Source organism: Bos indicus, chromosome 3 (assembly GCF_029378745.1).
Source record: "Bos indicus isolate NIAB-ARS_2022 breed Sahiwal x Tharparkar chromosome 3, NIAB-ARS_B.indTharparkar_mat_pri_1.0, whole genome shotgun sequence".
Lineage (NCBI taxonomy): Eukaryota > Metazoa > Chordata > Mammalia > Artiodactyla > Bovidae > Bos > Bos indicus.
This window is the reverse complement of record NC_091762.1, coordinates 75,427,430-75,452,172: the sequence shown is the minus strand read 5'-3', so window position 1 is coordinate 75,452,172 and position 24,743 is coordinate 75,427,430. Positions and strand designations below refer to the sequence as shown.

Here is a 24,743-nt window from a genome sequence, read left to right as displayed (position 1 = left end):
GAAAATATTCACTGACACAAATGGGCATGAAAACAAATACTTTAAAGGAAAACTAATGTTAAAACTACTCTAACAATAGAAATTTTACCCCAAGGGAAATCAAGGTTATCAAGCAAGCTAAAAAATTATTTTAAGTGTGTGTAGATTCTCAAATAAAAGGAAGAACAATATTTATAAAAACAATAACTTACAAAACAGGAGTGATGACTAAGAGCAGGTGGTTATAAAAAAAAAAAAAAAAAAAGAACCAATTAGAAATTCTGGAAATGAAAAGGTCATATAGTGAAGTAAGAGATGATGTAACTATTTGTTTAAAATATCCTCTGTTAAGAAAGTGGACTAGGGAGTTATCCTTCCAGTCTGGGGAAAATAGCCTGTACAGATGATAGAAAATACCAGATTAGATGCTTGGCTGGCATTAAGCAGACCAGCACAGGCAAGTTGTATTATGTATTTAATATCTTCGTTTAGAATCTGCGCATGCATGTGTGCTGTCACTTCAGTCATGTCCAACTCTTTGCGACCCCTTGGACTGTAGCCCACCACGTTCCTCTGTCCATGGGATACTCCAGGCAAGAATACTGGAGTGGGTTACCATGCCTTCTTCCAGGGGATCTTCCCAACCCAGGGATCAAACCCAAATCTCTCAGTCTCCTGCTTTGGCAAATGGGTTCTTTACCACTAGTGCCACCTGGAAAGCTGAGCAATCCACAAATTAAGAAGGTAACTTTGTCAGTAGCTTCCTGCTAGAACTATCTTTGGACCCTATTGACCTTTTAGGGAAAATTACATTTATTCATCTGCAGAGTTGCCAGAGTACCTGATAGTATATGTAGAAAGGCTGGCTTTCCTTGAAAAATTTCCTTCTTAGTCAAGAGAAATACCTGGGAACTCTGTTCAAAGGTCCTAAAATAACTTACTGATTCTGATTGGATGGTAAATTACACCTTGTCCTCTCTATTTGAACCTGAGTTGTCTATTGGACTACCAACATTTAAATGAATAAAAGATAAGAAACGTCATGGTATTATTAATAATAAAAGGAAATAGGAACTAAAAATCTTTAGTTCCTTTACACCTATTTTAGCTGTGGGGTATTTGAATGGAGTTATATATTCAATAAACAACCCTGTATGCTGAGTCTCTTTCAGTGTGCTAGTTCCAGGGAAAATGAAGAGGACTTTATGTTTTCTAGGCAGAGCTTTAATAATCAGCTTCTTTGGACAGCAGACAAACTCAATAAAGGAGAATATATATATATATTTACTTTCCAAAATAATTTATCTTATTCACTTAGAGGTTAAAGACACAGGTTTTGCAGTCAAGCTGCATGAATTCAGAGTCTGGCTTTTCTATCTTACTAGCTGTGTGACCTTATGCAAGCTACTTAATCTCTCTGTGCCCCAGTTTTATCATCTTCTAAATGGGAAAGTAATAGTACCTGCATCAGGGAATTATTTTGAGAAATAATTAATTAATATATGTATAATTGCTTAGAATAGAACTTAGTATACAGTGAATGCTCAATCAATGTTAGGTACTATGATAATATAATAATTATTATAATCTTAGATTTGATGAGTACATAGCAATTTGACTTTCAAAAATTCTAATATATAGTGTAAATGTCATATAAATATTAGCTATTTGATAACAAATTATATTAATGTTTATTATACTGCTGCTTATTGTATATTTATATGAAAGTAGCCAGAATCATAGTAAAAAACCGCCTTTTCCTTTCTCTTCAGTATATCTGAATTGGGAATATAAGATAAAGAGGTAGAGAATTGAGGAAGAAATAATATAAAATACCTTTGGTTCCTGAGGGTAGAAGACAGTCCAAACAGATATATCAATAGCTAGGCAGTAAAGGAATTATCTGTCAGAGGAAGTCATGAGTAACAGAGCTGAGGTTGATGGCCTATTTCTATTCCAAGAACAACCAGATTACTACAGAAGTTCTGGAATCTATCCAGAGAGCACATCCTTGTATGGAATGTGTGAATGACAAAGTAGCCAAACCACAGATGAATGATGGTCCCTTTAGCTCACATAAGTGGAGCAAAGGAGGGAGCCCTAACTTGCTTCAGCATTTAAAGTTACAGAAAGAAAATGAAGTCGCTCAGTCGTGTCTGACTCTTTGCAACCCCATGGACCATAGCCTACTAGGCTCCTCCGTCCATGGGATTTTCCAGGCAAGAGTACTGGAATGGGTTGCCAAAAATTGTAGAAACTTCTGTCAAAGATCCATTATTTCAAAAAAAAAAAAATCTGTTGCATCAATCTTTTGACCTTAACTCCTATCCTGCCTCAAGATTTTCACACCACTACTTCAGACCTGGGGACTGTGATTCTCTTAAAGGCTGTTTGGCAACCTGGCTTCAAGATGTTTGCACAACCCTCTGTAACCCAACGCAAAACTTCTCGTAACCCAGCCATGTGATGTGGAAACCGTTAGCCCTCCTCTGGCTCCACCTGTGGGCAGGGACAGTAGTTTGATCACAATTACAGCTCATAAAGAATTTAGTTGTAATTCATGGTCCTGTGTTTTCTTTACACAATTGATGAGCAAGCTCAAGTGTTCTTTTATATTTCCAAGGTTGATGGTTTTTTACATATACAGTAGAGAAGCTAAAGTGATTCAGTCACCCTTTGAGCATAGATGAATAAGCAGTGGGTGTTCAGATTTCAGAGATAAATTACCCCAGTGAGAATTGTCCTCTTTCCCAGGTGCCACTGTTCAGCCATGTATCATAAGGGCACAAGCGGATATATTAATCTCCAAATATTGTAGGTATTTTCTCACAGCAGTCTGATAGGGATGACACTTCTCTTCACTAGAGATTCTGCGTGCTTTGATAGACTATGTAATTGAGCATCCTGAAACTTCAAATGCAACAACAGCTTTATTTCGACTGCTTGTCACTTACTTTTTGCCTTTAAGCTATGCTCAAAATACGTGAGGTGGGTAGGTATGAGCTGTAACAGCATTTCTCAGAGCATGTTTGTGAAACACCACTGTACAAGATACTCTGCACACACACAGAAGTTCCACAATAACTTTAGAGTCACCCTACTACATTAGTATATTAAAAGTTCCTTAACATTTTTCATTAAAGAAATCTGGTTGATTTTGTTTAATTTAACATTTCCCAAACACATTTGACCATGGAACCTACTATATCTGTCAGAACAAGTTTTCTGCAAAACATATGTAAAACCAAAATCAGCCACTGTTAATGCTTTGTCTTGGATTTTGGCTATTTAGGCCATAGTGATACTCTGGGTTCTGTTATGGCTGGGTAAAGGAAGCTGTTCTTCTATTACTCTGCAGTTTTTGCTCATTAATACCCTGACAATAGAAGTAGATAAAGCAGGAAATTTATGAAGGGCATAAATTAGAGAAATATGAATAGTTGGAATGTCAATTATTAGCCAGTTCTACTTGACATATTAAAAATTGAGGGTTTTTGTGTTTACTACTGATCCCAGTCAAGGATTTATGGTAACTGAAAGAGTATGAAGTTATATGTTGTTATTTTCCAAGTCCATATTTTAACCACTACACTACAGTACTTCAGTACCCATTCGTTGATTATTAGGTTTAATTCAGATTTGTTTTCAATTTGTGTCACAACAGGAATGTTAGTTATTAGTGCTTATGAGTTAATTAAATGTTGAATCACAGCTGGCTTGAAAAATTTCATCTCGTCCATTTGCTATATAATAGAAAAGGAAAATGTGGTAGTAGTACCGCCAATTCCGGTTTCTATGGAGCCCTATGTTTTCTTTATTGTCTCCATCATTGTACTTGAACTCCCACTGATGTAAGTGAAGTTTTTGCAACTGGAAGGTCAGAACTAGACATGCGAATATGTTTGTCGGTTGATATAAGCAGAGTGCAGCCAATTATCATGACAAACATTCATCGCAATTATATTGTGATGTATATTGTATTTTATATATTGTATTTTCTGTCAGTAATCTGTTCTTGTGTATTAATACATCTTCTCTGTTTTAGGGTTGTTGAAAAAACTAACTACTCTAAAAGTAGATGACAATCAACTTACGATACTACCCAATACAATCGGAAAGTAAGTGCCAAAGTTTCATACCAGTCTGCTTCTCTAAAGCCAGAGACAAAAGAATATATTGAGTTTTCTACTTTAACACATTTTCCACTGGAGATCTCAAAAATTTTGTTCATATTTAACCTCGTTTTAGACCACATTTTATTTACTTATATATTTGTGTATATCAATTTAGTTTTATATGTGAACATTACATCAACACCCAACTATATAATATGATAAGAAATTCTTGACCATTGCCCTTTCACAAGCAAAGTGATTACCCAGACCTTCAATTATATCATTGCCTGTAATTTTCCAGATACTACTAATTTGGATGCTTTTGACTGAGTAGCAGCTCTAACTTCACTTGAATGTCTTACAAAATCAAATCAATTTTTATAAGATCTGCATTATGTATATGTTACCATTACATTGTTAGTAAAATTTGATATTTATAGAAACTTAATGTATTTTTTGGAGAAGGCAGTGGCACCCCACTCTAGTACTCTTGCCTGGAAAATCCCATGGATGGAGGACCCTGGTGGGCTGCAGTCCATGAGGTCGCTAAGAGTCAGACACGACTGAGTGACTTCACTTTCACTTTTCACTTTCACTTTTCACTTTTCTGCATTGGAGAAGGAAATAGCAACCCACTCCAGTGTTCTTGCCTGAAGAATCCCAGGGACGGGGGAGCCTGGTTGGCTGCCATCTATAGGGTCGCACAGAGTCAGACACGACTGAAGTGACAGCAGCAGCAGCAGCAATGTTTTTTTATTTTTTTTAACTTAAAAAAGGTTTTATTGAGATATAATTGACATCATACAGTGCACCCAGTTAAAGTATATGATTCAATGGTTTTTAGACATATTCACAGATATATGCAACCATCACCATTTGGAACATTTTCATCTCAAAAAGAAACCCCATATCTTTCAGCTGTCACCTCCCTAGCCATCCATTCCCAGCCCCCCAGTTCTATGCTGCTGCTAAGTCGAATCGGTCCAGTTGTGTCCGACTCTGCGCGACCCTGTAGACGGAAGCCCACCAGGCTCCTCTGTCCCTGGGATTCTCCAGGCAAGAATACTGAAGTGGGTTGCCATTTCCGTCTCCATTAACGTATTTTTAGACTTAAGGAAATAAACATGTTTTAGCTTGCATAAAAAGCTTCAAGGTAAAAGATCATTGTTGCCTTTTAAGAAAAAAATATATTCCATTTATCTGAAAGTGATTTATTTCTAATTTTATGTTGTCATTAATGTTTGATTTACAGTTCTTGAAAAAATGTATGTATACTTTGGAATTATTTTGTTTACAACAAAAGTGAGAAATCCATAAGCTATCTTCATTCTAAAATTTTGTAAGGCCATTTTATAGGAATCTTATCCCACATTTCATGTAAAGAATTATATAAATCCACATTTTAACAGATTTGGGTATACTTGGGGTGGGAAGAAAGCTTTTTTAAAAAAAACAGTTTTGATAGACATGGTTGATGTACAATAAACTGCATATATTTAAAGTCTACAATTTGATGTTTTGATATTCATATAAAGCCATGAATGGAAATGTTGGGAAATGGACTATACTATATTTTATTGCAATAAAAAGGAGAATAAAAAAAGCAGTAGGAAACCTATGAGAAATCTCTACCTTCTGCTCAGTTTTGCTGTGAACCTAAAATGGCTATAAAGTTAAAGCCTATTTTTAAAAAAGGAAGACTGCCTGACAAACTGTGGTAGTCAGACTTGGGTGTTTGGTAGACACTTTCTCAAAAATGAACAGAGTGAGCTTTGTTACTTCAAGGACAACAACTGACAGTATTTGTTGCCAACAGTGAAATTTGAGCTATCAAGCAAAAGTTGGAATTTTGAAAAATTTGTATCTGCCACTGTAACTTTGATGGCTTCCATACATTTAAAGGCTTTCTGATATCGCTGGTGTGATCATGAATGTGATTTATTGAGGTTGTCTGTGAAATGCATCAACATTTGGAAAATCTGTTTAATTCTGTAAAGCAACATTTTCCATGACCAATGCATCAGCTACAAACTCACACATGAGAAACAGACTCATTCAAAGTGCAAAAGGATTAGTTGATGTTAATGTATTGGTATGAAGAGTAAGAAAAGTTCACTGATGTATTTTAGATTCCATATTGCAATTACTGTATCCCCTAAAAAACCACCACTTGTTGAGTTTTCGTATAGTATCAAAGAATAGTCACAATTATTCAAAAAGACTGTGAAAATACTCCTCCCTCCCTTTTCCAAATACATATCTATGTGAGGTTGGAATGTATATATATATAACTTAATCAGAATAATATACAACAGCATATTGAATACAAAAGCAGATATGAGAATCCAGTTACCTTCTATTAATTTAAACATTGGAGAGATTTGAAAAAATAAAGCAATGTCACTCTTCTCACTAAATGTTTCTGTTTGGAAATATAGATACTTTTATAAAAATATGTCACCTACATTAACATGTCATGGATTTATTATTGTTATTTAAGACTGAATAATAATTGTTTTTAAATGCTCTTTTAAATTTATAATATGATAGATACCAATAGATATAAACCATATAAACAAAAGTACTTTAGGGTTACCAATGATTGTTAAGAGTGTAAAATGGTCCTAAAATGAAAAATTTCGAAGATTTCAGTTCTACATTTTTTTGGTTGGTAAAATTATGACAGCCATTTTCTCACTTACATTCTCACTTCAATGGAGCACTTGTGCAAAACATAAGCCAAATCTAAACTTTTATAGTACACCTTGATAAACAATCTTCATGAAGTAAAAATGATAATGATACAGTGGCTTTGCTTTTCTTAGGGAATTCAGAACTGATGGATCAGAGGTTTAGCTCAAGGCTAGAGATAAATTTGATTAGAATACTATTTAATGTCACCCCAGGTCACATGCAGAAAGTATTTTGTAAGTGGTGGAATAGTTATTGTTGTTGTTCAGTCGCCCAGTTGTGCCTGATTCTGCAACCTATGGACTGCATCACACCAGTCTTCCCTGTCCTTCACTATCTCCAGGAGTTTGCTCAAACTCATGTCCATTGAGGCAGTGAGGCCATCCAATCATCTCATCTTCTGTCATCCCCTTCTCCTCCTGCCTTCAATCTTTCCCAGCATCAGGGTCTTTTCCAATGAGTCAGCCTCAGGTGGCCATCACCCCTTTGCATCAGGTGGCCAAAGGGTTAGAGTTTCAATTTCAGGGTTTCAGAGTCTTATTTTATTATGAGACATTCTATCTAGAACTCTGCTCACCAAAATGTTAAGATCAGCTGCAGTGAGCAAAAATATTCTCATTCTGCATATAGCATGTTTCATAGATTAAACTTATCTTTGGTAGTTTTTAATAGTCCAACTGTAACAATTGCTGAAAGAATTCAGCTGTCTTTCACAGCTGAAATAGATTCCATGAATTTTGTGCCAAATGACTTGTAAAATTGGTTATTTTTGTTGTCAAATCTTAAGTTGTGCCTAGAAGTTCCAGCCATTCTAAGAACTGAGTGTGCAATGAAAATAGTAATAAACAACTTTTTGCTTGTGTTCACATTGTGCTAGCTACCATGTTTGGTGCTTTACATGTATTCTTATTTAAAGACCCCATCAACACTATTCAACGTGTATCATTTTCTCCCGATTAACAGATGCAGAAACAAAGGCTGAGAGAAGTTATCAGATCTCAAAGCTAAACTGTTAATTGACCTATGATGCTTCTTAATATATGAGATAGTTGAGTCACATATTTTGCAATATTTGGTCATTTAAGAGCTCCAGTGCTCTAAGGGCAAAGGATCTTCCACAGGAAGAGAAACTACACTAAGCCTTCTCTCTGTTAGCTTCGTAGTTTTGGAGAAAAAAAATGAAAGCTCAAAAATTTGAATGGATATTTTAAAAAGTCATTCCATCATAGCGTATGGTCAAAGAGAAAGACTGGAATCAGAAAATTTGATAACTATGCAAAGCTGGATAAATCACTTCTTTCCTATGGGCCTCTGACTGCTGAGGAATAATGCAAGGAGCACTGGGTTTAGAGTCCAGCAGCATGGGTGTGATCCCTCGCTATGCCACTTAACTATGTGAACTTGGACAAGTGTTTAAATTCTCAGTGGCTTAGTATCCTCATTTGTAGTTTCCACCTATGTCTAAAATTCTAATTCTTTGATCTAGATGTTTAGTTTATATAACATTAATACCCTAGATGGTAAATTCCAGTAGTCCACTTACTAGACTGCTATAATGACAAAAAAATAAGCATTCTATGTACCTGGATGCTAAAAACTGTGCTTACCTCTATTCTCTAATCATAGAAAGATACACAAAGAGCTAGAAATGTACGTGACTTTGGGAGGAGAACTTGGGGGCTGGGCAATAGAGTAAACAGGAGATTTCCCTTTATTGAATCCCCAGTGTACTTCTTAAGATGTAAAGTTATTCCAGTTAAAAACTTAGAGAGTTAAACTTAGAGAGCATACACACACACACACACACACACACACACACACACACTTCATTTGATAAAACCCAAATTCCTTCACATTAGTATTCAATTCTTTCCATAGTCTGGTGTAGACTGCTGATTCTCAATATGTGGTCCCCTGACCAACATCATCAACTCCAACGGGGAACTTGTTCAGTTCAGTTGTGTTCGATTCTTTGCCACCCCGTAAATCGCAGCACACCAGACCTCCCTGTCCATCACCAACTCCCGGAGTTCACTGAGACTCAAGTCCATCGAGTCAGTGATGCCATCCAGCCATCTCATCCTCTGTCGTCCCCTTCTCCTCCTGCCCCTAATCCCTCCCAGCATCAGAATCTTTTCCAATTAGTCAACTCTTCGCATGAGGTGGCCAAAGTACTGGACTTTCAGCTTTAGCATCATTCCTTCCAAAGAAATCCCAGGGCTGATCTCCTTCAGAATGGACTGGTTGGATCTCCTTGCAGTCCAAGGGACTCTCAAGAGTCTTCTCCAACACCACAGTTCAAAAGCATCAATTCTTCGGCACTCAGCTTTCTTCACAGTCCAACTCTCACATCCATACATGACCACTGGAAAAACCATAGCCTTGACTAGATGGACCTCTTTGTTGGCAAAGTAATGTCTCTGCTTTTCAATATGCTATCTAGGTTGGTCATAACTTTCCTTCCAAGGAGTAAGCGTCTTTTAATTTCATGGCTGCACTCACCATCTGCAGTGATTTTGGAGCCCAGAAAAATAAAGTCTGACACTGTTTCCACTGTTTCCCCATCTCTTTCCCATGAAGTGATGGGACCAGATGCCATGATCTTCGTTTTCTGAATGTTGAGCTTTAAGCCGACTTTTTCACTCTCCACTTTCACTTTCATCAAGAGGCTTTTTAGTTCCTCTTCACTTTTTGCCATAAGGGTGATGTCATCTGCATATCTGAGGTTATTGATATTTTCTGGCAATCTTGATTCCAGCTTGGGCTTCTTCCAGTCTGGCGTTTCTCATGATGTACTCTGCATAGAAGTTAAATAAGCAGGGTGACAATATACAGCCTTGACGTACTCCTTTTCCTATTTGGAACCGGTCTGTTTTTCCATGTCCAGTTCTAACTGTTGCTTCCTGACCTGCATACAAATTTCTCAGGAGGCAGATCAGGTGGTCTGGTATTCCCATCTCTTTCAGAATTTCCCACAGTTTATTGTGATCCACACAGTCAAAGGCTTTGGCATAGTCAATAAAGCAGAAATAGATGCCTTTCTGGAACTCTCTTGCTTTTTCCATGATCCAGCAGATGTTGGCAATTTGATCTCTGGTTCCTCTGCCTTTTCTAAAACCAGCTTGAACATCAGGAAGTTCACGGTTCACGTATTGCTGAAGCCTGGCTTGGAGAATTTTGAGCATTACTTTACTAGCATGTGAGATGAGTGCAATTGAGCATTCTTTGGCATTGCCTTTCTTTGGGATTGGAATGAAAACTGCCCTTTCCAGTCCTGTGGCCACTGCCAAGTTTTCCAAATTTGCTGGCATATTGAGTGCAGCACTTTCACAGCATCATCTTTCAGGATTTGAAATAGCTCAACTGGAATTCCATCACCTCCACTAGCTTTGTTCGTAGTGATGCTTTCAAAGGCCCACTTGACTTCGCATTCCAGGATGTCTGGCTCTAGGTGAGTGATCACACTATCGTGATTATCTGGGTCATGAAGATCTTTTTTGTACAGTTCTTCTGTGTATTCTTGCCACCTCTTCTTTTTTTTTTTTTTTTGTCTAATTTTTTTAACTTTAAAAAAAAGTGTATCGAACCTGGACTGGCAACTCGTTTCTTACATGATATTTTACACGTTTCAATGTCATTCTCCCAAATCTTCCCACCCTCTCCCTCTCCCACAGAGTCCATAAGACTGTTCTATACATCAGTGTCTCTTTTGCTGTCTCGTACACTGGGTTATTGTTACCATCTTTCTAAATTCCATATATATGCGTTAGTATACTGTATTTATGTTTTTCCTTCTGGCTTACTTCACTCTGTATAATAGGCTCCAGTTTCATCCACCTCATTAGAACTGATTCAAATGTATGCTTCTGTTAGGTCCATACCATTTCTGTCCTTTACTGAGCCCATCTTCGCATGAAACGTTCCCTTGGTATCTCTAATTTTCTTGAAGAGATCTCTAGTCTTTCCCATTCTGTTGTTTTCCTCTATTTCTTTGCATTGATCACTGAGGAAGGCTTTCTTATCTCTTCTTGCTATTCTTTGGAACTCTGCATTCAGATAGGTTTTGATATTATAATATCAAATTAATTTGATATCAAATTATAATATAACATTAATTTGATATATATAATATAATATATTTATAGTGTCAAATTAATTATAACTATAATTATATAAAATTATATAATTTTATAATATTTATATTGTATCAAATTATAATATAATATTATAATATTAAATTATATAATATCAAATTTTATAATTGTATAAAATTATATAATTTTATAATATTTTATATTGTATCAAATTATAATATAATATCAAATTAATTTGATATTATATTATATATAATATAATATCAAATTAATTATAATTTTATAATTGTAATATAACATCAAGTTAATTTAATATCAAATTATAAATTTGATATTATAATTGAAAAGTTAAATGATGATACAAAAGATAAATAAGAAACTAACATAAGAAATGGAAAAATATCACATTCGTGTTCTCTAACTTGTATAATAGGTTGGACACGCTCAGTCGTGTCCAACTCTTTGTGACACCATGGACTGTAGTCCATGCAATTCTCCAGCCCAGAATACTGGAGTGGGTAGCCTTTCCCTTCTCCAGGGGATCTTCCCACCCCAGGGATCAAACCCAGGTCTACTGCATTGCGGGCAGATTCTTTACCAGCTGAGCCACCAGGGAAACCCAGGGAACTTGTTAGGAGTGCAAATTCTCAATCTCAGATCTATTGAATCAGAAACTCTGATCATCAGACCAGCAATCTGTGTGTTAACAAGATGTTCCAGGGTTTCTGATGCATGCTAAAGTTTAAGAACCAATATGTAGATTCAGCTTCTTAAACAGCTATCCATTGTGATGCTGGTTTAAAACAAAGCTCCCTTAAACAAGCTTGCATAATGGTTGGCTGTTTTGGCTCTGGAGCCAGACCTTTTGGGTCCAAAATCTGGCTTTTCAATGTATTATTGGGTTTATAGCCTTAGATTCCTCCTCAGTAAAATGGAAATCATAATAATGCCTACCTCATGAGAATGTTGTGAGAATTAAATGGGAAGTACTCACATGTTAAATAAATGCTTCTTAAAAATAAAATCTAATAAGGTAAAGAGTTACTGACAAATCAAATTGGGGGTATTTGGATTCAAAAAATATGTTTACTTGTTTTGCTACTTAATTCTTCTCCTTCTGCCCACCCAGACCACTGCAGCTTCCTCTAAATTCAAAGCTCAGTATACCTACTAAATGAACCAGTATTTTCTAAACTTAATTCCTCCAAATAGTCATTACTTGAGATTTTAATAGGTATGACATAAAAATAAGCTTCATGGACAAATAAGTTTAAGGAACTCTTTACAAAAGTTAGAGAACACTAATGTAATATTTTCCCATTTCTTATGTTGGTCTCTTATTTATCTTTTGTATCATCATTTAACTTTTCAATTATAATATCAAATTTATAATTCGATATTATAATATCAAATATAATTTTCCAATATAATATGCCTTCCCAACTAGAATATGCACTCCTTAATGGTTGATAACATGTCTTGGATATGTTTAATCCCTTCATGGGGAAATATTTGCAAATCTTGGAACTAGACTGGCTTCTCCATTCATTAACTAATTGAACTTGGGCATGTCAAATCACATCTCAGGGCTGCAGTTTTCTCATCTGTAAAAGCGAAGTAATAATACATCTTAGAGGTTATTGTCAGACTTAATGTTAGATAGCCTTCAACAAATCATAATAGTCATCAACAATAATAAGCAAAAAGACATTTCTTTACTGATCCTTGCTTATGTTTATCTGTGTGAGGATTCGTAATATAACATTAGTGAAACATCCAGTTCTTAAAAAGAAAATGTTAATACTTATGTACAAAATATAATAATACATTGTCATTATATATATATATATATATTATATATAATAATAATATAATAATGGAATAATGCATTATTCTGCTCAGACTGCCATAACATAATAACCATACATGAGTGGCTAAAACAGCAGACATTTATTACTCTAAATTCTGAAAGCTGAGAAGTCCAAAATCAGTATGGTAGCAAGGTGCATGCATGCTGAGTCACTTCAGTCTTGTCCGACTATTTGCAACTCTATGGACTGTAGCCTGCCAGGCTCCTCTGTCTATGGGATTCAACAGGCAAGAATACTAGAGTGGGTTGTCGTGCCCTCCTCCAGGGTATCTTTCCAACCCAGGGATTGAACCAAGTCTCTTATGTCTCCTGCATTGGCAGGCAAGTTCTTTACCACTAGCACCACCTTGGCATCCCTGTGCTAGCAAGGTAGCATACCTTGAATCGTCCCTGATACTCCATACAGCAGGCATTATAAACCAATTTTATAGATGAGAACACAGGGATTAATAAGTAGATGAAGTGCACTCAAGTATTAAACGACTATGCAAGCCTGTCTCAACATTTTTCACATCCCCAAAGTTACTTCTATTGTTTTAAAAGTGAACTAAGAAAGTGAAGCCCAAAGTCATTTACTTTTATGTTTATTACCACCTACATAATAGAAGATTTAATGGCATCTGATGGTTTCTAATGGTCATACATGAAGTTAAAGTGAAATTATACATTAGCTATGTAATACAGTCATAATTCCGCTTCCTCATTAGCTCAGTAACTGAGGGTTAATAATAACCTCAAATGATACCCTGAGAAGGGCAATATCTTCTCATCCAACACTAATTCATGGAAACTGAACTAGAGAACAATGTAGTTTTAGATTTAGAGAACAGTTTTAGAACACTAAGTCAGTATTGTGTTTAACATCAAGCATTACTGCCTCCAATAGTGTCACTAGGACTGACGTGGTCGAAGGCAAAATTTTACCAACACAACTATTGTAATATGTATACATGAATTTTAGCTGTCATTGACATATTTTGTGTGTGTGTGTTTCATGTTATCCTTGAAATATTAGCAAAGGACTTTAAAAATGTGTGGTCCCAGGACCAGCAACTTCTATATTATCCAGGAGCTTGTTACAAACACAGAATCTAGGCCCCATTCCAAATCATTACATCTGAATCTGCATTTTAACAAGTTCGCCTGGGGATCCATATGCACGCAAAAGATTGGGAAGTACTGCTTTGTATTTTGTTTGGGTTTTTCGGTCATGCTGTTTGTGGGATCTTGGCTCCCCAATCAGGGGTTGAACCCATACCCTTGAAGTGAAAACATGGAGTCCTAAGCACTGGACCACCAGGGAATTCCCTGGAAAGCACTTTTTTAAAGTATTCTACACTTCTTTGTAGCTTGATTTTACTTTCAATGTGCACTTATAGACAATAGAAAAAACTTCTTTAAAAAGATAGGTTTTTGTCTTTTTATGCACAAACAATGCAGTTTTGGTGTGCTACAGGATGATGTGAAATTTGTATATACTGCAAAATGGTTACTACAATAAGTCTAGTTAACATCTGTCACCATATATAGTTACAAATCCCTGGTGGCTCAACAGTAAAGAATCTGCCTGCAATGCAGGAGCCATAGGAGACGCAGGTTCAATCCCTGGGTCCGGAAGATCCCTCAGAGGAGAAGATGGGAACCCACTCCAGTATTCTTGCCTGGAGAATCCCATGGACAGAGGAGCCTAGCAGGTTACAGTCCATGGGGGCACAAAAGAGACATGACTTAGCAACTAAACAACAGCACAGTGCTATATTAGCTCGTCCTGACTTATTTATTTTATAACTCAAAGTTGGTTCCTTTTGATCACTTTCACCCATTTTTCATACTTGCCTAACCCCACCTCTGGTAAACACCAATTTGCTCACTGTGTCTATGAGCTTGGTTATTTTTTCACTTTTATGCTTATTTTTAAATTTCACATACAAGTGCAATCATACAATCTTTGTCTTTCTCTGTCAGACTTATTTCACTTATTTTTGTCTATCCTTTGGACACCAGTGATCATGTGAGTAATATGGTACAACTGTACTCAGGATCCTGTAATAAAATACTTTAGGTGATTTATAGCAGGACAGCCATCAGTAAAGTCAGTTGGAATGTCATATTTTGAGTTTGAATCCTTTGAATTTCAGAGATAATTGAAGGATGTGTGTTTTGCACCTAAGTTTTCTTTGTAACACAAAGGTGTAAAATAATTTCAGGGTATAAATTATTAATTCAACATAGCCCATGATCCAGTAAAAATGTTATCTTTTTATTTCAGGAAGTGCTCACTTTACATTGTCGTGGGGACTATGAAAACAACCATGCACACTGAAACTGTACAAAATAATCTTTTTAATCAATAAGGAAAATTATGATCGTTTTCATGAAGGATCTTTAAACCCTTTCAAAACATCAAATACTGTTACTGTTGGTTATCAATATATTGGAAAAATGGAAAAATAATAAAACCAACATGTATTTAATGTATCATCATTGTAAACATTAGGAGCATTAAGAATTAAAGTGGGTTTTTTGTGAAAAAAAAAAACTATCAAAATTACTTTGAACAGTACTTGCCTTGTTTTCATCATGTGAGTCATAATTCAGAGTGGACACCCTTTCTATGCATCAGTGAAATGTCATCCTCTTTTAAGCTTGGAGCAGCTTCCAAACTTCTATCCTTCATGCTTTCAACACCATGAAATATCTCTAAGAGTTTCTTTAATGTAAAGTTTATTGCCAGAGTCACTTCCTCTGGGACATCATCCTTTTCATTACAATGACTTTCCTCCTTGATGTCAACAAGTTTTCCTTCACTAAGCTCCTCTGGCAGCAGATCTAAAGGCTCTTGAATAGTGGCAAGCATTCCCATAGTCAGCTGTTTCTTCTATAATCCCACATATGTTCAGTTCAAATCCGAAGTGTTATTTGCACATTGTGCTGAAAGTTTCTGCTATACTGCATCCATATTACTTGCTATTACTTCCTCCCATGATGCATGCATATTTTCAATTGAATGTTTTATGTCATATTTCTTCTAAAATTCAGCCAAAGAAACTGTCCGATCTCTAGTTGTAGCATCAAACTTATTCCAAAATGTGTGTAAAATAATAGGCTTTCAAAATTGAAATAGCTACTTGGTCTACCAGTTGAATTAATGAAGTTGTTCTTGGTGATAGAAAGCAAATTTTCGTATTTTCATTTAAATCCCCAAGAAACTTAGGATGACCAAGAGCATTACCCAACAGGAGTAGTGCTTTAAATGTTAAATTTTGGTGCCAATAGTATCTCTTCACAGCTGATTGACAAGAAGGCAACACAACTACAGGATTTACTGTCCATATGTGAACTGAAGAGCAGATGCACAGAGGCTGATCAATGACAGACTGAAAAGAGTAATGAGACTCATCACTGATCATGATGTGCGTCTGTTATTTACATTGTGATCTGTGGGCTGAAGAGTTAGCAGCAAACTTCATGTAGTTATTCACAGTTAATATAGACCTTCCCTAGTGTCTCAGACAGTAAAGAATCTGCCTGCAATGCAGAAGAACCAAGTTTAATCCCTGGTTCAGAAAGATCTCCTGGATAAGGGAATGGCTACCCACTCTAGTATTCTTGCCTGGAAAATTCCATGCCTGGAAGGCTATAGTTCATGGGCTACAGTCCATGAACTAAACTCCATGGAGTTGCAAATAGTCACACACAACTGAGTGACTAACACTTTCACAACTAATATCCCAAGGTAATTGGAATTTGAGCCATGTTATTGGAAGACTAATGCTATTTAACAAATCCTGAGCATTTAACAAATCCTGAACATTACGTTGCTGGTGTGTGAGATGAGTGCAATTGTGCAGTAGCTTGAACATTCTTTGGCATTTCCTTTCTTTGGGATTGGAATGAAAACAACTTTTCTAGTCCTGTGGCCACTGCTGAGTTTTCCAAATTTGCTGGCATGTTGAGTGCAGCACTTTCGCAGCATCATCTTTTAGGATTTGAAATAGCTCAACTGGAATTCCATCACCTCCACTAGCTTTGTTCATAGTGACACTTCCTAAGGCCCACTTGACTTCACATTCCAAGATTCTGGGCTCTAGGTGAGTGATCACACCATAATGGTTATCTGGGTCATGAAGATCCTTTCTGTATAGTTCTTCTGTGTATTCTTGACACCTCTTCTTAATATCTTCTACTTCTGTTAGGTCCATACCATTGTTGTCCTTTATTGTGCCCATCTTTGCATGAAATGTACCCTTGGTATTTCTGATTTTATCCAAGAGATCTCTAATCTTTCCCAGTCTATTGTTTTCCTCTATTTCTTTGCATTGATCACTGAGGAAGGCTTTCTTACCTCTCCTTGCTACTCTCTGGAACTCTGTACTCAGATGGGTATATCTTCCCTTTTCTCCTTTGCCTTTCACTTCTCTTCTTTTCTCAGCTATTTGTAAGGCCTCCTCAGACAACCATTTTTCCTTTATGCATTTTTTTTTCTTGAGGATGGTCTTGATCACTGCCTCCTGTACAATGTCACACACCTCCGTCCATTGTTCTTCAGGCACTCTGTTTATCAAATCTAATCCCTTGAATCTATTTGTCACTTTCACTGTATAATCATAAGGGATTTGATTTAGGTCATACCTGAATGGTCTAGTGGTTTTCCCTACTTTCTTCAATTTAAGTAATGCTACAAAATTTAAAGTAATACTCAAATTCTCCAAGCTGGCTTCAACAGTACATGAACCACCACCTTATCTGCCTCCTGAGAAATCTATATGCATATCAAGAAGCAACAGTCAGAACTGGACATGGAACAACATGTGATTCCAAATTGGAAAAAGAGTACCCCAAGGCTCTATTGGAGAAGACAATGGCACCCCACTCCAGTACTCTTGCCTGGAAAATCCCATGGGTGGAGGAGCCTGGTAGGCTGAAGTCCATGGGGTCGCTAAGAGTCGGACACGACTGAGTGACTTCACTTTCACTTTTTACTTTCATGCATTGGAGAAGGAAATGGCAACCCACTCCAGTGTTCTTGCCTGGAGAATCTCAGGGACGGGGGAGCCTGGTGGGCTGCCATCTATGGGGTCGCACAGATTAGGACACGACTGAAGTGACTTAGCAGCAGTAGCAGTAGGAAGGCTCTATATTGTCACCTTGCTTATTTAACTAGTATGCAGAATACATCATGTGAAATTCCAGGCTGGATGAAGCACAAGCTGAATTACCAAATGCTGGGAGAGATATCACTAACCTCAGATATGCAGATGACACCACCCTTATGGCAGAAAGCAAAGAAGAACTAAAGAGCCTCTTGATGAAAGTGAAAAAGGAGAGTGGAAAAGTTGGCTTAAAGCTCAACATTCAGAAAACTAAGATCATGGCATCTGCTCATCCCATCACTTCATGGCAAATAGGTGGGGAAACAATGGAAACATTGAGAGACTTTATTTTGGGGGCTCCAAAATCACTACAGATGGTGCCTGCAGCCATAAAATTAAAAGACACATGCTCCTTGGAAGAAAAGTTATGACCAACCTAGACAGCATATTAGAAAGCAGAGACATTACCTTGCCGCCAAAGGTCTGTCTAGTCAAAGCCATGGCTTTTCCAGTAGTCATGTATGGATGTGAGATTTGGATTATGAAGAAAGTTGAGTGCCGAAGAATTGATGCTTTTGCACTGTGGTGTTGGAGAAGACTCTTGAGAGTCCCTTGGATTGCAAGGAGATAAACGAGTCCATCCTAAAGGAAATCAGTCCTATTCATTGGTAGGACTGATGCTGAAGCTGAAGCTCCTATACTTTGGCCACCTGATGCAAAGAGCTGACTCATTAGAAAAGACTCAAAAGATTGAAGGAAGGAGGAGAAGGGGACAAAAGAGGATGAGATGGTTGGATGGCATCACTGACTCGATTGACATGAGTTTGAGCAAGCTCCAAGATTTGGTGACAGACAGGGAAGCCTGGCCGGCTACCGTCATGGGGTCTCAAACAGTTGGACAAGACTGAGCAACTGAACTGAACTTAACTCTAGAGTTATTATTCATTTACCAGTTGGCTCAGTGGTAAATAAACCAACTGCCAATGCAGGAGACACAGGAGGACCGTGTTTGATCCCTGTATCAGGTTGGGAAGATCCCTTGAAGGAGGAAATGGCAATCCATTCCAGTATTCTTGCCTGGAGAACCCCATGGATAGAGGAGCCTGGCGGCTACAGTCTATGAGGTCACACAGAGTTGGACATGACTGAGCATGCATTGGACAGGACTGAGCATGCACACCAAAGCTATTATTCACAGCTGAATGCTGTGCTTCCCCACTTCTGGGTTCTAACCAGTTGAAGCTGTTAAGAACTATGAATCATGAGTTACCCTGATCAGGGTCAGGCTAGACTTGACAATTAGATTCTTCCCTTCCCATGAATAATAGGACTTGATTTACCCAATTGTACACAGACTTGTGAACTTATTCTACCCTCTTCATAATGCAAATTTTTCATTTTTAATGAGCATGATCATCATGACGCCCTGTTGCCACCCCCTTTTGGCACTGACCTCCCCCCTACCTCACCTCCCAGTGTGCTACTAAGTGAATTTCTTCTGCGTGTAAGCAGGAAATGTTCCCTTGCCTGGCAATAAATAAAATCAGCTTTGATTTTTGAGCTCTGATCCTTGTTTTATTTTTTGATATCCAAGATCATACATCTAATAAGCGACAGAGCTGGGACACAAATCCATTCTAACTTAAAACTCAAATGCTTAATTTCTGTGTCCACTTGTTAACTAAATGATGGGAATAAAGTACCTTCAAGCCAACTAGTTCCAAGATAAAGAAAAAGGAAGAGGATTCGACAACCTTATTCCAACTACTTCTAATTCATTCTTCCCTTTACAGTGGTGAGATCATTACCCTTGAGGGTTCCTTCCTGTTACAGCAAAGCAATGATATGAATGGTAGGAACAGTGTAATAATATTACCATCAAAGGAAACTTAAATATAGCTAGTGCTTACTCTGTGCCAGGCCCCCTTTCTTTCCCAACTGTCTCAAACCAAGCAATGAAATGTCTTGTTCCCTTTTGATAGCTTAAATGTGTATTCATGGGATTCCTTTGTGTAGATTGTGGGTAAAGTAGGCTAAGTTTGGAGTGGTGGGGATCTTGGCAAATTGGAGAACTGTGCTCATTTGAAGGCAGCTGCCATTACACTGCTTTCTTTACTTGTCATGGGAGAATAAAGGTCCAGTACTGGCAGATCATCCTTATTTTTCAAAAGACACCAGAAGTCTGGGTCATTATATAGAGTTTACCACTTTTTAAAATACTTTGTAAAGTAACTGATACACATCTGCAGGCTGAAATATGCCCTGTCTGTAGCATCTGCTACAGAAAGGCACAGGCGGAGAGGCAAGAAGATACAGTGGAGTCACGCTGTCTGCATTTAGGTACTAGCTTTCCTACTTTTGTGCGGCCTCGGGCTAGTTGCTTAGCCTCTTTATGCCTCTATTTCCTTATATGTAAGAGAGGTTTAAAACAATAGATATCTGATAGAGTTTCTTTAAAGAAAATAGTTACTTCTATCTCTAAAATGCTTAGTAAAATACTTTGCATCTAATCAGTGGTTTTGTTGTTAAGATTTTGCCCCCTTCTCTTCTCTTTCTTGTACCTGCCATCTATACCTTTTACCTGCCCATGTACTTACATGCATTCATTCTAAGGATATACATTATGAGCATCTGACTATAAGAGACATGTAAGTTGTATAAAAGCAGACAAAACTTTTTGTCATTCTCAGGCTCAATTAAACAACAAGTGAATTAAGAAAGGAGAAAAATGAACTAGATTTATTTTACCAAATTGAACCACTTATTAAGAGATATTGAACCATTTGGTGGAACTGATAAATTAACTTACATAATATTAAGCAGTCACTACATAAATAACTTTTGTTGGTGAATTTTAATATGTGGGCTTTTCAAAATTTTTTTGCCATCTGACCTTTTAGAATGTCTAACTAATGTACTTAACTTTTCAGTTTATCTTTATTAGAAGAATTTGACTGTAGCTGTAATGAACTGGAGTCTCTACCTTCTACTATTGGCTACCTTCACAGTCTTCGAACATTAGCAGTCGATGAGAACTTCCTTCCAGAATTGCCCAGAGAAGTGAGGAATAAATTTGTTTCTATTCATTAATTTTTAATGACTCTGTTTTGGATATAAATTTTAACAGGTGCATTAGCAGCATAGCTTCATGAGTTGAGCTGTGAATGCATATAGGAGTTATATATTTGTTAATCGTTCTTTTTAAAATAACAAGGGATAAGTTCTTATATTTGACCAAGGAAATGCATTTGACTTAAACATTGCTTGCCAAAAATTGTAACAAAATAAATTCATGCAAACAATTTATATATTTTGCTTTTATGAACAGTTTTTAAATAAATTTGGAGATAATTATGTTTCCATTTCTAAGTGAAAGTTTTAATGTAAATAAGTTTTTTAAAGTATCTTGTTGCATAATATTATTTTAACTTCAGGATACACCAAAAGGGTTCATTAGCATTCATCTCCAAACGGGACTTTCATTTATTCATGTCAAGAAAAAACTGTGAAGTATATTTTAAATTTAACATTTTCTATTAAATGCTTTCATAATCAGGAGCAGTAATCCATATATCATTGTCTTAGAGACAAAAGTTATAAATAAAAACAAAAGTACCATTGTAATGTGAAGTTAAACTAATTTTGCAAAGGAAATGTCAATAAGACTTCATGTTTGAGTATATATGATCTTTTATAAACAATATTATTAGTGCTTATTTAGATAGACAAAAAAGGGATTTATGAAAACAATGAAGCTGATAAATATTCTAATCATAAAATTTAAAGGAAAATGATTCCTTTGTAACATGTATAAGAATATGAGATATACATTGCCTTAATATCTAAAGGAATATATTATATAATATATTTTAAACATATTTTAAAGATACAATAAAAAATTAAACAATGCACATATTGATTCTTAGAAGTGATAAGGAAATCTATAAATCAATCAGATCACTTTATAAATTATAAATATTAATATAGAATAGTTTACACTGTGATCCTTTACTTTTTTTGTTACCTATAGATTGGAAGCTGTAAGAATGTAACAGTCATGTCTCTACGCTCCAATAAGCTGGAATTTCTTCCTGAAGAGATTGGACAGATGCAGAAACTAAGAGTCTTAAATCTGAGTGACAACAGGTATTTTTGAAACATTTCACAATCTCATTGTTTTCTAAAATCAAATTATTCCTTTTTATTAATAATTTTGGAAAATTTTCCTATGTCTTATGAAATATATGGGATGCAAATATTTATATAAATATGAAAATATTCAATTAGAAAATAGCAGAAGCTAAATTATTTTTAAACTGATATTTCAAAAATTATATGCCAAAACCCTCCCATATGCAGAAAGCATAATATTATGAAGACACAGAAAATAATTATAATAAAAATCTATAAAATTTGATAATAAAAATATGTGCATAGGTATGTATGTATGCACATATGTGTTTTCATATATACATTTATGTCTCCAGTAAATTAACTGAGCTATTTGTATACTGTCCACACCACCAAAACACTGGTAAGAATAATGCCAAGAACCTAATACTAAAAAGTCATGTTTTGTGCATTATAGTAAGGACAACCAAATGGTTATTTAGCCATGTTCAGAATGGAAAAGAAAGAATAGGTTCTCTTCTTGTGACTAAAGTGTTAAATTGATGAACAGGCAGAAAGAAAAGGTGAAAATGCAATTCATCTTTATCTCTACCACAAATGTTCTCAAATAGGAAACTACAAAAATCAATATTGACTAAAAATAACTACTAAAAAGATAAAGTGGTGATGGAATAGAACAGACTACTTGAACTCTGTGTTTTCATTAAGTTTCAGTCAGACAAATGATAATATGAGAAGCTGAGACTGCAACAAAACTATCAAAGATTAGCTTTTATAGAATCATGGAGAATGTTTAGATTCTAAAGTTTCAGTAAGTGTGGGAGTTGTTATTTGTTAGTCTGTCTGAGGGGAAAAAAAAATAATAATGCACTTAGTAGCTCAATAATTGGAAAAGGAAATTGCAACCCACTCCAGTATTATTGCCTAGAGAATCCCGTGGACAGAGGAGCCTGGTGGGCTGCTGTCCATGAGGTCGCACAGAGTCAGACACGACTGAAGCAACTTTTTAGCATGCATGCATGCATTGGAGAAGGAAATGGCAACCCACTCCAGTATTCTTGCCTGGAGAATCACAGGAACAGAGGAGCCTGGTGGGCTGCCATCTATGGGGTTGCACAGAGTCAGACACGACTGAAGCGACTTAGCAGCAGAAACTCAATAATATTTTCATGTAAAGAATTAAACATTTTTTAAAAGCTTTGGAATTTTATTTTTAAAATCAAGGTGACCAAGAAGCTTCATAACTTGCTGCAACAAGAGTAATTCATTTCAAATCAACCCATTTCTTGTTTTGACTCTTTGACAGGACAGTGAAGGAGATGCATTAAATATTGTGTTCAACTTTCAGTAAGACATTTTTCAGAATTTTCTAATTATATTCTTGTGAACAATATTATAAATACGGTCATAGAGATATCATAGGAAGATGGGTTCCAGTGGGTTCAGTTACAGTCCCCAGTGGAACCAAGTTCCATTACTGTCAAACTGGAGGAAGAGTTTTCATGATGAGCTGGAAGTTTTTCCTGAATTCTTGGTCCACTCAAATTTTATACATGAATAATTCACACAATATGGAAAATATGCTTATAAAATATTTAAGTGACCCATAGTTAGGACTACTAATGCGATTATTTATCCAACAAATATAGCCTATGTGAGTGCTTACCATAGGACAGTACATTGCTAAAAGCTATTACAAAAGATATTAATAAGACATTGAGAATCTCATAATACTAGGAATGTAAGTACTTCATCAAGTCAGAAATATAAGCTAATCTATCTGCTAATACAGTGATTGGAGCATAATATAGAACCAAACGAATATTTTAAATTGATGAATTAATCACTGAATTTTTTTTAATTTTGGAGAGTATAGTTGCTTTACAATGTCGTGCAATAAATGAATCTTAACCTGAGATTAAAATCAATATTCAGTCAAAGCTGAGGTAAAAGTTGAATATCACTATCAGAGAATAAACTGCTTGAATAAAAGATTAAATATTATTTAATATTTAAAATATCTAAAAGTCATGATTATTTAAAAGTTATTTTAAAAGTCATGTTATTTAAAAGTCATGATGACTCCAATTTTATATTCTCAATACAATAAATTTTAGAAGTTTGTCATTACAGTTAAGAAACAATGATTCATTTATACTATCAACTGTAGGATTGCTCCTGTGGTCAATTTACTGGACAGTTACAATACTAAATAAAGCCTCACTTTCAATGGTGGTGAAAGTGATGGTGGTGAAAAAAAAATACGGGTAACATCTTCTCTGACAGTTTCTTTCCATATTCTACTTTTATGATTTGCCTGGTGATTTATCATGGATATTGTAAATGATTCTGGAGAGTTATCCCCTCGTGTAATTTTAATGTGGCAGAATTGATATTTTACTTTCAATTCATCTCCACATGATGTAAAAACTTCTCATAGCATCTTACTTTATAATTTCCAACTTAAACTAAATAACCAAAATTAGAAATAGCTTTTATGAACAGTTTGGTTTAATGTTATAAATGCTAGTATAATATTATATTAAAAAATAATTATAATATAATTTGATCTCTTATTCTTTATATTCTTATGTTTTACAAGTACCTATTAGCTCAGCAAGGTCATTATATCCTTCCTAAAATTTCCTAGCCAATGCACACTCTGTTATATGTTTATAGGCTTGTCAATATCTTTTCGTATTTGTTATTTAATAGTGCCTTTGGAGATACAATTAACTGCTTCCAAAATCCTTATTCATTATTGTGACAT

The 24,743-nt window shown here is 35.8% G+C and overlaps 1 protein-coding gene across 7 annotated transcripts in view; it reads left to right on the top strand.

Moving 5' to 3' along the window:
* Positions 1-24,743, top strand: part of LRRC7 (leucine rich repeat containing 7) — a 631,844-nt gene that overhangs the window by 465,103 nt on the left and 141,998 nt on the right. For all 7 annotated transcript variants that reach the window (XM_070786332.1, XM_070786329.1, XM_070786328.1 and 4 more), the window contains 3 exons: positions 4,025-4,097; positions 20,773-20,902; positions 21,873-21,988. In XM_070786332.1, coding sequence (XP_070642433.1) covers positions 4,025-4,097; positions 20,773-20,902; positions 21,873-21,988 — 319 coding nt within the window. The remainder of the gene's footprint in view (positions 1-4,024; positions 4,098-20,772; positions 20,903-21,872; positions 21,989-24,743) is intronic.